Genomic DNA, 13,465 nt, shown 5'->3' with positions numbered 1-13,465 from the left:
TGCAGCAGGACTGATTCAAGTTAGACAACAAGAAGGACTTCTTACAGGATCTCAACAATGAAACAATCATTTCTTCCTTTCAACAGACATTTCCTGAGGTCTTTCTTACAGGGGACAGAGTAGTAAAAAAAAAAAAATGTGGTTCCTGCCCTCAGGAAGCTTCATGTCATTGGGAACCAGGCATGTAATAGAAGCACAGAATTGTAATTATTTACAACTGTAAGTGCTAGAAAGAAAAGAACAGGATGCTCTGAGAGTACATAATTGGGAGAACCAAAGGAATGAGGTTGGATGGCAGGAATGACTTTCCTGAGGCTCATGAGAGTAGAGAGAGCGTTCTCTCCCAACTTGGAGGAGGAGGTGGTGTTGGCCATGAGCTGATAGAGCTTACAGCTCAGCAAGAATTCGCTTACGAAGGAAAGGTGGCCAGCGGGAGACGGTGAAATGGGAGAGGGAGGTAAGGCAGATGCTCTAAGCCAGGGGTGTGCAGCAGTGACTGCATTGATCAGTCTAGATGGGGGGGTGTCAAGGCCAGGCCTGTTTAAAAGCCCTCTTCTTAGCGCCCCCTTGCCCTCAGTGTGCCCTCCCCACCTTCCCTGCTGAGCCCATACCACTGCAGTTCCAGAAAGTACAGCCTTTGGATTGCACCGGGAAGCAGGGGAGCTGGAGTCCTTGGGCTGAGGCCTTTGTGGTGGGGGTTTGGCAGAGATGGAGGTCACAGGCAAGGAAAGAGGTGGCTGCTGAGCCACTCAGGGCTGGCAGGGCTGGTGTTGGTGTTGTCCTAGGGAGTGTGTGAGGGGGGACAGTAGGAGGCCCAAGGAGCACCTTGAGGATAAGGAAGAGAGGAAGAGGATTCTGGGGTCCCTCTCTGGAGAGAGAGAGTGAGGGGTGGAGGGAGGGAGCACATTGTTTTCTGAAGGTATCTGGACAGAGCAGAAGCCTTCTTTCCACCGGGGCTAGGGGAAGCCCAGGGTACAGTCCTGGTAATGGGAAAGGGTAGGAAGGGGTATTCCTGGCTCCTCCCAAGTCCATAGATTCCCTGCCCTCCCTTCCCCCTTCCCTCCATGGCCAAGATGCCAAGGTTGAACTTTGGCATCTACTGTGGTACCTTGGGGGCCACAGTTGAGTGGAGCTGAAAAGGCTCCAGGGAAGCTGAGCAGCCATTGGAAATGGGGGCTGGGGAGGGGGTTCATAATTACAGATATCTGTCATCAAACACCCCAGTGACCCCTCTGCCTGGGTTAGAGGGGAGGTCAAGACAGAGGCTCCCTGGATACCTCTGCCCAGGAGAGGTGAGAGCCCACCTTCCTGGACTCTGCAGTGGGGTCTCTGGAAGGGACTGTGTGGAGGGGGCGTTCTAGAGGGGAGGGCTAGACTTCTGAGGGCCACACTCCTCCAAGGACCCAATCAGAGTGGCTTTAGAAAGCTTGGGCTCCATGCTCACTGCCCTCCACCATCTCCCAGGAGGCTCTACCTCTGGAATCACAGAGCTAGAGGGGTCCCGGGGTCATCTCATGCCTCCATCCCACCCTGAGCCCTTCCAGTCCCCGAGGGCTCACCCACCCTCTTTGGGCACTGTCCACCCCTGAGACTGCGTACCTTTTCTGGCCCAGGCTGGGCTCCCACTCCTGGTCCCCCTCCCATCCTGGAGGTGTACAGTGCGGAAGTGTTTCTTGTCCTGGCTCGGTAGTCTGTGATTGGTTTACAGGTGTTCTGGGATGGGGATCCCTCTGCCTGGTGCCTGCGTCCCCTGGCTGCCAGTGGCCTCCTTGGTTTATCAGTAGGCTCTGTGTTTTCTCTCTGTGCTTCAAGGTGGACAGGGTTGGGAAGCACTACTCTGACTGAACTTGGGTTCTAGACCTGGCCCATTCCTCTAGAGCAGGAGTCGGCAAACTGTGACCCAGGGGCCAGATCTGACCCGTGCCTGCTCTTCTAAATCTAGTTTTATTGGGGCACAGCCGTCCTCGTTTGTTTATGTGTTGTCTACAGTTGCTTTGATGCTGCACTGGCAGAGTCAAGTAGTTACAACAGAGACTGTATGGCCTGCAAAGCCTGAAATAGTTATTATTTGGCCCTTTACAGAAAAAATTTACAGACCTCTGGTCGGGGGGGGGTGGTTTATTTATTTTGTTTATTTAAAACAGCAGAACCGTTCCTTCAAACAAAAATTTTAGGCCGAGGCTGAGTAAAGGATTGGTGTGGAGGAGCCCTGGTTGAGGGGATGGGGTCCTGCAGCCCCAGCCCCACTCTGGGACGCCAGGCTCCAGGGTTCCGTGAGCTGAGTATGAGTACCACTGCTCTAGACCTGCTCTGCTATGTTCTTGAGCTAGGGGCCCCAGAGCACTCCCGTCCTGGCACCAGGTACACTGTGCTAGCTGTTCAGAGCCTTGGCAGGTGTTCACTCAGCACATTCTCTGCACCACGCTCCAGAACGGGAAGCACCATTCTAGGCCAGAGGGGCAGCTGGTGAACCCAGATGTCTCTACTCTGGGCAGGCGCTGGGGAGAAGGGGGTGGGGGGTATTCTCTAAGACCCAGACCCTCTGAAGCCAGGGAGCTCCTGGTACTCTGACCTAGGACCTGAGGGCAGGAGTGATGGTGTGAGTCCTGGGCCCTGAGTGTGAGTTCCAGCTTGTGCCTGGCTGTGGCATGCCATTGCCTCAGGTTACCACCATTTCCTCACTTTGAGGATGGGGCTCAGATGCCACTAGCCCCTCAGAGGGATGCTGTGAGCCTGGCCCGTGTGGTCAAGGAGCAGGCTGAGGGTTGCCAGGTCTGACAGTCCTCTCGTGACCACCCCCTCCCAGGAGGCTGTACAGAAGGTGTCCTGCAGACCATGAACTGAGCGCTGGTCCCAGACCGTTCATGAGCACAGTGTAAGGCGTGCCGAGACCCACCACCCAGCGATCCCCTCCCCTCCCTGGCACTGAGGATCCCCGGAGAAGATGGGGAGGAAAAAGATTCAGATCCAGCGAATCACTGATGAGCGGAACCGACAGGTGAGGAGGTCTTGGAGCCACACAGAGTGGGTGAGGGCAGGGAGCTGGCCTCTGCCTCCGTTCCGTCCAGCCACTCCAAGAGGGTTTCCTGGAAGAAGGGGGCTGTGGAGGCCATTATGGAAGGGGAAAGGCTGAGTTGAGAGAAGAGGAGCCTCGCCTCCCTGCAGCTCTCAGAACCCTGTGTCCCAGAACCCTGAGGCTCATCTGTTGCTGCAGCCACATGGACCTGTGCCCCTCCCCAGGAGCTGCATACAAGCTGCAGGCCGCACCAGGGCTGCCCCCTTTCCGAGATGAATCCTTCCCCTCTTCCTCCTTCAGGGGAAGAGCCAGGGAGCCCTTCTCTTCTCCTTCCCTGACCTCTTTATAGCCCCCAGCACAGAGGTGTGGAGTTCTGTCCATCTAAATCCTCTCCCTTCAGTGAGTTGACTCTGGGCTATGTCCTGGCCATGTGTTGGCAGAGAGGTCCTGGCCTGTTCATTCCCCAGACCAGGGGCTCCTTAGATCAGGGCTGTGTCACCCTGAGAATGGGGCCTCCCAAGGCAGGGGCTCTTTCCAGCTGCCTGTAGGCTGGGACTCCTGGGCAGGCCTTGACTGAGCCAGACCTGACTGCCCACCTACAGGTGACATTCACTAAGCGGAAGTTCGGGCTGATGAAGAAGGCCTATGAGCTGAGCGTGCTATGCGACTGCGAGATCGCGCTCATCATCTTCAACCACTCCAACAAGCTGTTCCAGTACGCCAGCACCGACATGGACAAGGTGCTGCTCAAGTATACAGAGTACAACGAGCCGCACGAGAGCCGCACCAACGCCGACATCATCGAGGTGGGCCCACATACCCGGACCCCACCCCCTGCCTGCAACTGCACATCACATGCCCACGCAGCACGTACACACGGACCTGCCCGAGCACATGCCTGTGTACACTGGCCCCTCATAGCCCCTCACCTGCGTGCACACACGTATAAACCCACATCCTCTCACACAAACCCCGGCCCAGGGAGGAAGGAGGGGCAGCAAGTAGATGTCAGGTGGGGCTGCCCACCCAGCCCACTCCCACTGTAGCCCTCTCAGAGAGCCTTTCTGAATGTGTGTCAGGCGTGACATGACAGCTCTCTGCTCTGTCTTCTTTCACACTCTCTCTCTCTCTCTCTGTTTCCCCCTTCTCCATCTTGTGGTCTGCTCCTGCATCCGACTCTTTTTCTTTGTCTCCATCTCTCCTGCTCTGTCTCTGTCCCTTTGTGGGTCCCTATGGCTCAACTTTCTGTTTCAGAGAGCTGACGTTGTGAACTGTTGAAGGACATGGGCTTTGGGACCCAGCTCTGGCCTTTCCTGACCACGTGGCCTTGGGCAGGTGGTTTTGCCTCCTCGAGCCTTGGTGCCCACCTCCGCCAAATGGGGCCACTGCCTGCTTTGAAGGGTGTTGTGTGAACTGAATGAGACAGCCCTGTTCCTGCTTTGCCCAGTGAGGTCCATGTGCTTTGGGGGTACATAACTTTTGCTGATGAAGAGGGTGTCCGGAAGCCCCAGGCCTGCCTTCCTGGAGTGAGACTTTAACTCAAAGATTTGGAGGAAATTCCTTTATTTTTTTATATTAGAGAAAACAGACTTATTCTGGGCTAGAATGTAAAATTTGCATTCATTTTATAGACAAAACAAGTATCTGTGAAGCTGTTTTGAGCATGGAGAGGGCAGCTTTGGGGTCTCCTCCAGACCCAGCAGGTGTGCCCTGCCTTGTGTGGACACATGCACACATGTGAGAAGCGCTGGCCTCTGGGCAGGGACAGCGTGTGGGCCGGTAGAGTGGGGACTCAAGTGCCCGTTCCCTCTTTTCCTTTCTCCCTCTGATTCCTCTCCCTCTCTTCTCTTTCTCTCTTTCTCTCTCCCCTATTTCTCTCTCCCTCTGTTTCTCTCTTCTTCTGAGGAGAACCCAGGAATTGAGCTGGGCAAAGCCAGTGTTGAATATTTTCCCCTGGGGAAGTCTCCATGCCTCTGGCTGGCACTTGCCCAAGAGTGGTCAGTCCGGGGCTGGCCCAGGGCACCAGCCCCTCAACCCATGCCCCAGAGAGCCCCCTCCCCACATATCACCTTGGAAGCACGTGTGTCTGTGCCAAGTGCCTTCTCTGAGTTAGGCCCACCTTGCACATGACCCCTGTATTCTGATGCCTCCCCCACCAACCACATCTTCACATAGTGCCCCAGGAGGGGAGGGGCACACTGAGGGAGGGGGCTGGGGAGATGCTGGGAACCCTGAGGAAAGAAGTTGGGGAAAAGTAGGAGGGTCTTAGGCAAGGGCTGGAAGGAGCTCTGGGGAGGCGGGCGGGGGAGGACCCTCACCCCCGCTGACGGTAGTGGTGCGGTTACAGACCCTGAGGAAGAAGGGCTTCAACGGCTGCGACAGCCCAGAGCCCGACGGGGAGGACTCGCTGGAACAGAGCCCCCTGCTGGAGGACAAGTACCGGCGCGCCAGCGAGGAGCTCGACGGGCTCTTCCGGCGCTATGGGGTGAGCCCCACTCACTCTCTCTCTGTTGGCCCCCCTCCCGGCCCCTTCCCCCCCAGGCGCTGCACAAGAAGCACAGGGAATGTGAGAGCCCTGAGGTGGACGAGGTGTTTGCCCTGACCCCCCAGACGGAGGAGAAATATAAAAAGATAGACGAGGAGTTTGATAAAATGATGCAGAGTTATAGACTGGCCGTGAGTAGTCGCATGGAGGAGAGCCTCCCTGTGCTGCATGGTGTGGCTTCGCGCCCCGGCCCGGCCCTCGGCTGCCTCTGATGGGTGTTCCGCTCTGAGCCATGCTGGGGCTATTGGTGACCACTGAGGAACCTCTGACCTTGGTCATAATAAACTTGTGACACTTGCTGAGACTCATCTTGGATGAAGCATAGGCCGGGAGAGGCTTGGGGTATTCCCCTCACCAGCAAGAAGTGTGTAGATGACTTGAGATCCTTAGATGAGAGGAAAGTAGAGAATGTGCTCTTTGTCTGGATCTTTTTTGGGGAGAGGGCCCCTTGGGCCTGCTCTGACATCCCCAGCCTAATATACTCTAGCATTATTTAGGGGAAGCAGAGATTGCTAAAGGGGAAGGCAGTGAGGTGGGGTGAGCACCCTTTGCAGCAGGCTGGATGGATGAGAGACTGCAAGTGAAATGACGTCTTGACCCATGGTGCAGGCCTTTAACAGCTGTGTGTGTGAATTTGGGTCTGTACTCAGGGCCTCTAACCTGCTCCCTGTGTCCTGCCTGGCTGAGGACTAACCCACCTCCACTAGGGGGGTTCCAGGTCCTGTCTGCAGTGAACAGAGCCTTGTTCTCCTTCTCTGGGCCAGAACTGGATCCCAAAGCCTTCCCACCAATGGACTTCCTTGGTGGGAGTGGCAGGCAGGACTCCAAGAGGGCCCAGAGCAGAGAGATGGAGCTGCCGGCCCTAGGATGCACAGCCTAGAGACTAGAAGAACCCTTGCGTGCCCTCTCAGGCAAAGTGGGTCCCGTGTAGGAGATCACCCTGGCCTGACCCTGCCTCTCTGTTTTCTATCTAGTCAGCTGTCCCGGCCCCCAACTTTGCCATGCCCGTCACGGTGCCCGTGTCCAATCAGAGCTCACTGCAGTTCAGCAATCCCAGCGGCTCCCTGGTCACCCCTTCCCTGGTGACGTCATCCCTCACGGACCCACGGCTCCTGTCTCCCCAGCAGCCAGCACTACAGAGGAACAGTGTATCTCCCGGCCTGCCCCAGCGGCCAGCCAGTGCGGGTGAGTGGGCTGGGAGGTGAGTAAGTGAGGTAGAAATGAGGTGTGATGGAGACTCAGGGACCCATTTTCAACAGTGTATTTCCCTTCACCTACCTCAGCAGTCTCCCGTTTATGTGGCTCCTGAGGGAAGGAACTGTGATTCCTCCCTCTGTTCAGTCCCCAAGACTCACTCTGGAAGGGGGCCTCCTGTCAGCTCGTCATGGTTCTGTTCTTTCTTCAGGGGCCATGCTGGGAGGGGACCTCACCAGTGCTAACGGAGCCTGTCCCAGCCCTGTCGGTGAGTACAGCTGCCCTGCCTGGGGGTGGGGTGGGATCTTCCTGCTCAGTGGCGTCAGGGGCCAGGGAGCAAGAAGGATCTGGATTAGAGGAGAGGAAGATCCCAGGGCCTGAATTGGATGTAGAGTCTGAGGATTTTTAAGCCCCAGCATTTTCTTGTCTGTGGCGTGATTGGTGTGGATGATCAGCAGAGATGGAGGCTCAGGGAATTCTGGGCAAGTGGTGAGAAGGGACCAACAATTCTAGTTGGAGGAGAAGACCCAGGTTTTTCCAGTTGAATGAGGGCGTCTGGGTGGGATCTGGAGGGTGTGAGTATCTGGCATTGCTGACAGACAGTAGGCACAGACTCACACACAGGCAAACATCCTCACTCTTGTGGAAATATCCAGACATTAGATGTGAACTTGTGAGCACACATCTATAAGCCACAGAAGAAAGGCTGCTTTCCCTGCATCCCCCCACCCCCACAGCTGACAGCCCCCTCCTGCCCTGTGCCGTTGTCCGGCTGGTGACTATGACTTCGAATGTCACCATTGACGTCACCCTGACATTCCTGCCATTCCCAGAGTGATCCGGGAATTGGGATGGAGGTGCCACACACTTCCAGGGCAACAGTGTACTCTCAGGGGACAGAGCAAGGTGACACTTCTGACTGTGGTCACCCCCACATCTCTGGGCTTTAGAATCCCCCAGCTTAGCCCTACACACCATATAATACCGCTTTGGCAGTAGTTGTGTACTGGGGTCAGGAAATGGGGGAATGGGTGAATACCCCTCCCTCTGGAAGGAGAGGGCCAGAGAAGTGCCTTCAGATCTTAAGGGAACAATGATACTTGTGGGTCCTGAAGTCCAGCACGTGGAAGGCTTTGTGGCCCTGGACAAGTCATTACATCTCTGCCAACCAGGCCTCAAGTTTCCTCTTCTGTAATAGGGCTAATGATACACGTCCTGTCCGTTTTGCAGGATAAATAAGATAATATGTGTGTGAAAGCCCTGTGTAGATTGTGGAGTGTGGAACAAATGTAAAAGATAGTCATTATGCTTGTTATTTCCAGTCTAATTATGGTGGTGGCTATGTTAATCAGTCCCCCAGTGCCGGTAACGACACCACCACCAGCGCATGGCTCCTCTGCCCCAGAGCTGTGGGTGTCTCATCATGTGCTCGTCTGCATCACAGCATCCCCAGCTCATGGCGAAGGGAGTAGTCAGTGGTTGATTTGCCCTGGTGACCAGGATTCTCATCGAAGCCCAAATTCCAGGCCACCATCCCTCCTCCAACCTAGGTCACTGTGGGCCCAGTTTGGGGCAGCTTGTGGGATCAGAAGGTGCCGGATTTCCTGTCCGTGGAGACCCAAGAAGAGAAAAGGCAGGGAGAGGCTTGGCTGCGGAAGAGCCTCTTGGCCATTGCGGTTTCCATTTCCAGTTCTTCCTACAATCTCAGAGCTCTGCCACCCAGCCTCATCACGTGTAGTTTGGAGGCAGGGGGATAAACCCAGTGATTTGGGAGTAAGGCATCTTCTCCCTTTTCTCCAAGACAGGATGGTTTTAGGGGAGAATCAGAGAGCTCAGCACCCACTCAAAGCCTGCGCATGGCTTTGTGAGGTTCTTGGTGATAGAAGTCCTGGCTTGGGGGCAGTTAACAGGGCTGAGGGGTGGGTCCATGTTTTCCCTTCTACCCTCATCTCTTCTCCAGGGAATGGCTACGTTAGTGCTCGGGCTTCCCCTGGCCTCCTCCCTGTGGCTAATGGCAACAGCTTAAACAAGGTCATCCCTGCCAAGTCTCCGCCCCCACCCACCCACAGCGCCCAGCTTGGAGCCCCAAGCCGCAAGCCTGACCTGAGGGTCATCACTTCCCAGGGAGGGAAGGGGTTGATGCATCACTTGGTGAGTGGATGTTGGGAGAAGGGGCAGCAGTGGGGCATGGGAGGGTGGCGAGGGAGGAGAGAGCCGGCTCCAGCAGGAGGGATGAAGGTTAACCAGCAGTTAGGACTTCCTAAGAGAGCATGGAAGCATGGCTTTTCATGAGCTCTTGCTTCTTAGAGGGCCATACAAGAGGTTGAAACACAGAAGCACCAGCCTCAAGGGCAGTAAAAGGGACAGGAGGTGGGAGAGAAGGTTCTGTGATGGGGAGGATGATAGGAAGGATTTGCCATTACAGCAGAGGGATGGGAATTAGACTGTGAGGATTTCCTAACCGATGGACATTGGGATGTGGCATTTTCTGGAAATCACTCAAGACAGTGAAGAGCTCTGTCCTAGGCTGGTGAGAGCCATCCTGCTCCTCTGCAAAGAGGTAGATGGGATGGCTGTGAGGGCAGGGGTTTGAGGGGAGGGCAGAGGCTAGAGATTGAACCATCCCCTTGGTTTTGTTTCTGCTCCCAGACTGAGGACCATTTAGATCTGGTAAGTGAGGCTATGAGATGTTTGCTGTGGCTTTGAATTCTGGGTCAACCCATTGCTTTCCGGTCGCCCAGCATGGAGTATGTGTGTGCCCTAGTCCTTTCGCCTGTGTGTGTAGTGTGTGTTGTTTGTTTGGTTATTTGCCAAGAGCTGCGCTCAGTGCCAGGTGGCACACACAGGTGAATGGGGTGGGATGAGGGATTAGACATGCATGTGTGTGTATCTGTTTGTACATGGATGTCTTTATGTGATGTTACATTCATGCAGACACACCGTTGTGTGTGTGTATGTGTGTGTGCAAGGGGAGTGGGCCAGCTCCACGTTTCAGAGGTCCCATCTCCATGGGTCCCAAGATACCTGGGTTAAGGCTCTTGGACCAGGGGCTGGACCACACTTGCCCTCTGACTCCATTCAGGCCTACCGAGCATTCTTGGAACCCAAGACAGGGACCTCCTTAGGAGGGCTGCCAGGTGGACAGTAAAATCAGTTTTCTAGGGGAAGCTGAGGCCCAAGGAAAGGCCAGAGTTGTCCTTGGTGGGGGGGCTTCCCCACCTCTCCCCATCTCCTTGTGCTCCCTCCTGCACACAGCCCATCTCACAGGCAATCAGAGACAGACACAGCCACTCTTCTCTCTCACACACACACTTGCATACTCACCCTCAGCCAAGAGTGGGGTGGGGGCTCCTCCTCCCCAACTCCCTGACGGGAGGCCAGAGAGGCTGGAAAAGGCAGGCAGGCTTTGGCGGCCAACACGGCGGCAGTTTCGGCCCCAGCGTGGAGCTAGAATAAACAAGTGACTCAGCGGCAGATGGAGCTGACAGCCCCACACACGTGTGTGCATACACGCAGGCACACGCCACGCCAGGCCCCGCATTCCCCTCACAGATGCCAGCACACTTCTACCAGGGCGTGTGCTGCAGTGTGATGGATGGGGAGTAGGCTCCAGAGGGACTAGCCGGGAGAAGAATGATGTGTCTCCCTTCTCTCACTCTGCCCTAGGAGACAGGCCCAGGGTTGGTGTTGGGGCCACAGGGCCAGCATACATGCCTTCCTCTTTGCTTGGGTGTAGGTGCGAATGGATCTGTGTGTGCATGTTTCTCTCCATGGCTCTCAGTGTCTCTGTGAATGTGCCAGCGTGTGTTTGGGTGTTTATGGGGGGCCTCCATGCTGAGGCATCCCACCTGAGCCTTGGGATTCAGGCACTCCAGCCTGGCCTTGGAATGGAGGGCCAGGATAAAGCAGCCCACCCATCTTCCACCTCTTGACAGACAGTTTTCTCCTGCAGAACAACGCCCAGCGCCTTGGGGTCTCCCAGTCTACCCACTCGCTCACCACCCCAGTGGTTTCCGTGGCAACACCAAGTTTACTCAGCCAGGGCCTCCCCTTCTCTTCCATGCCCACCGCCTACAACACAGGTGAGTGTTCGTGTGATAAGTAGCTGTGTGCGCTTGGCCTTGGGGCAGGGCTGGGACCAGAGAGGGAACATGAGATATTCTCTGGGGGATGCTGCAGTCTGAGGAAGGCCGCGGATTTGGGGAGCCCCCTCCTGATTAAGGTTGCCAGATTTAGCGAACAGAAACATGGACTGCCCACTTAAATTTGAATTTCAGATAAAACAGTGACTAATTTTTTAGTAGAAGTATGTCTCAGAGACATAGTTCTGCTAAAGTATGTCCCAAAGATATACTTAGGCTAAAAAAATCAATCCTTGTTTTGTTTGAAATTCAAATTTAAGCAGGTATCTGTTATTTTTAATACAGGACTTAATGGAGAAAGGAGGCTGTGTCCTTAGGGTCCTCTCCCATCTGAGGAGGAGCCAAGCCAGAGATGGGCTGAATAGATGATTCAGGCCCACCAGCGTTGGGGAGTGGGGAGGGGGACATGGTCAGTTCAGCAAGGCGTCCTGGAGGAGGAGAATGAAGGAATGAGGAAGAGAAGAGACGGGAGGCTGAGGAGGCCAGAGAGGAGGCATGATCAGGAAGATGTATCCAGCTTCCTAGGAAAGCCATGTGGGGGCTCCAGGGCAGGGGGGAGGAGGTAGGGGGCCTCTCACCCCGATGCTGGCTTGGTGGTAGGGTAATGAGGGAGGAAGGGAGGAGGAAGACTGGTGAGGTTGGGGAGAGGGCTCTGAAGATGAAGAGTCACTTGGGGACAAGGGAGAGGTCTTTACGTAGAAGAACTCAGACAGGACACCCAGTACCTGGGCTGTCCTGGGTCCCCAGGGTTGTCCTAGCCTGTGTCACCACCCACACCCTCCCAGGAACAGTCTGTGACACTCTCAGCCATCCTTGCCTCCACTCCAAGCAGCAGTGTCAGAGTGGATTTTGCAGTGGGGAGACACCTTGTCACCTTGTTTGAGAGCATTTATGTGGCTGGGGAAGCTGCTCTCTTTCCCACTGAAGAGCCTCTGCCTTTTCCCACATTCTCTGACCTACGAATGGCTTGCGTTAGAGTTGTTTTGTGATGAGACCTGGCTAGACCAAAAAACTCCTAAACTTCTCCCCCCTCCCCAAGCCCCCATTCCAGAGTTGAACCATGCTAGGCCCCAAACACCAGTACAAATAGCCACAAAAATCCCACCTCTTCACCGTGAGTAAAAATCCAGAACCCAACCCTGTACATAGGAAGGTCCCTTGGGGCTGGTAAGAGAACTGGAGGAAACGCCTCATGTTGAGGGGCCAGACTCTGGCATGTGTGTCTGTGTCTAGATTTTGCCACCCAAGTGTCTGTATAGCCCCTTGTCCCTTGTACATGCTCCCATGCGTGTACCCACTCCCAGGCTATCTTATCCTCAGAGAGAACCTCTTCACATGGCCACTCTCCTCAGGTGTAAGGGGCGGGGTGGACAGGAGGTCTCTGAGGCTCTCCCAGCCCTGCCAGCTGGAGCCCTGGGGCCCACCTAGAAAAGCTGTCTCCAGAGAGCAGACAAGGGTGGTTGGCAGAGAGCAGCACAGACCACTTTTGGGGAGCTCTTGTTTATTTAGGAATTCCATGGCAGTGGTCTTCTGCCGTCTTCTCAGGTCCCCCCCGTCTTTGTGAAGCAGGAGGGAGGATAGAGGGGTCAGTGAACCTGGGACAGGCGTTCAGCGAGGCTAGACTTTAGACTGTCACTCTGGTGTGAAAGCAGATTCTGATGCTGGGCCTGCCCTGGGAGCCCCACTGGGAAGTGTGCGGGCTTTCTCACATCGTCTCAGAAATGGGGGCTTCAGTTCCTCTTGCTGCAGGAGTAGTTAAGCAGCCCTCGGTTTAAACAGCAGGTGTTTTCAGGTGACCCTAGGTATATAAACAAAACCCCATTGAACACGTGAGTGTTAAGTTGTTCACTGTTTACAGTCCTTGGCTCCAGTTCAAGTTCCTGCTCGGGGTGACCTGGCTATGGTAATGTCTTGGGTAAGGGACAGCCCTGGCCCCTTCTTGACACTGGCAGCAGAGTTCTGGCTGTGGTCACTCTAGGGGCAGACCGAATGGGCTGCCAGGTGGCCTGTGGGCCATGTTTCTGCTGGCCCCAGTGGGGCAGGCCTCCAGGTAGATAGGGCTGGAGTGCGGTGCGAAGTGCGGGCCTGAGAGCTGAGTCTCTACCATTGGCTCACTGAGGGATGTCGGGAAGGCACCGCTGTTCTGGGCTTGGCTCCCTTGTTTGTAAAATGAGGGTTGGAAATAGCTGGTCCTAGGGGCCCCTTTCTGCCCTTGCTCCACTTTTAAATAGAAGCATCTCAAAACTCCTGGCTAACGTTGTTAGGAGACCAGATCTTTTGGATATTAACTGTGTACCAGACACTGTTCTACATGCTTCATGTGTATTAACTCACTCAGTCCTCACAACAGCTGTGGGATGCAGGCAGGATTATTGCCCCCAGTTTATAGACACAGAGTAAGCAGCTCGCCCACGGTCACATGACCTGTAAGTGGGGTAGCCAGGAAGTTTGACCTCATCGCTCGTGCCCTTCACCTGATTGTTCTGTTGCACAGACATTGCTGTCCTCCTTGCATAAAGACAGAGGTGGGGCGGATGACCTTGAGTCAGAGCGTGGTGGGAGCGGGTC

At 55.2% G+C, this 13,465-nt stretch overlaps 1 protein-coding gene across 6 annotated transcripts in view; it reads left to right on the top strand.

Annotated features, from left to right (window-relative positions):
* MEF2D (myocyte enhancer factor 2D) overlaps positions 1-13,465 on the top strand; it is a 33,153-nt gene that overhangs the window by 13,629 nt on the left and 6,059 nt on the right. For 3 of the 6 annotated variants that reach the window (XM_044757661.2, XM_070496828.1, XM_070496827.1), the window contains exons 2-9: positions 2,807-2,998; positions 3,619-3,822; positions 5,364-5,501; positions 6,536-6,746; positions 6,967-7,023; positions 8,716-8,906; positions 9,405-9,425; positions 10,708-10,837. In XM_044757661.2, coding sequence (XP_044613596.1) covers positions 2,945-2,998; positions 3,619-3,822; positions 5,364-5,501; positions 6,536-6,746; positions 6,967-7,023; positions 8,716-8,906; positions 9,405-9,425; positions 10,708-10,837 — 1,006 coding nt within the window. In that variant the 5' untranslated portion in view covers positions 2,807-2,944. Of the gene's footprint in view, positions 1-2,806; positions 2,999-3,618; positions 3,823-5,363; positions 5,502-5,557; positions 5,693-6,535; positions 6,747-6,966; positions 7,024-8,715; positions 8,907-9,404; positions 9,426-10,707; positions 10,838-13,465 lie in introns of all 6 variants that reach the window. The other 3 variants (XM_044757662.2, XM_044757664.2, XM_044757663.2) reach the window with 3 other exon arrangements.

Source organism: Equus asinus, chromosome 25, assembly GCF_041296235.1.
Source record: "Equus asinus isolate D_3611 breed Donkey chromosome 25, EquAss-T2T_v2, whole genome shotgun sequence".
In the NCBI taxonomy this organism is placed as follows: domain Eukaryota; kingdom Metazoa; phylum Chordata; class Mammalia; order Perissodactyla; family Equidae; genus Equus; species Equus asinus.
This window is presented reverse-complemented; position numbering and strand designations above follow the sequence as displayed.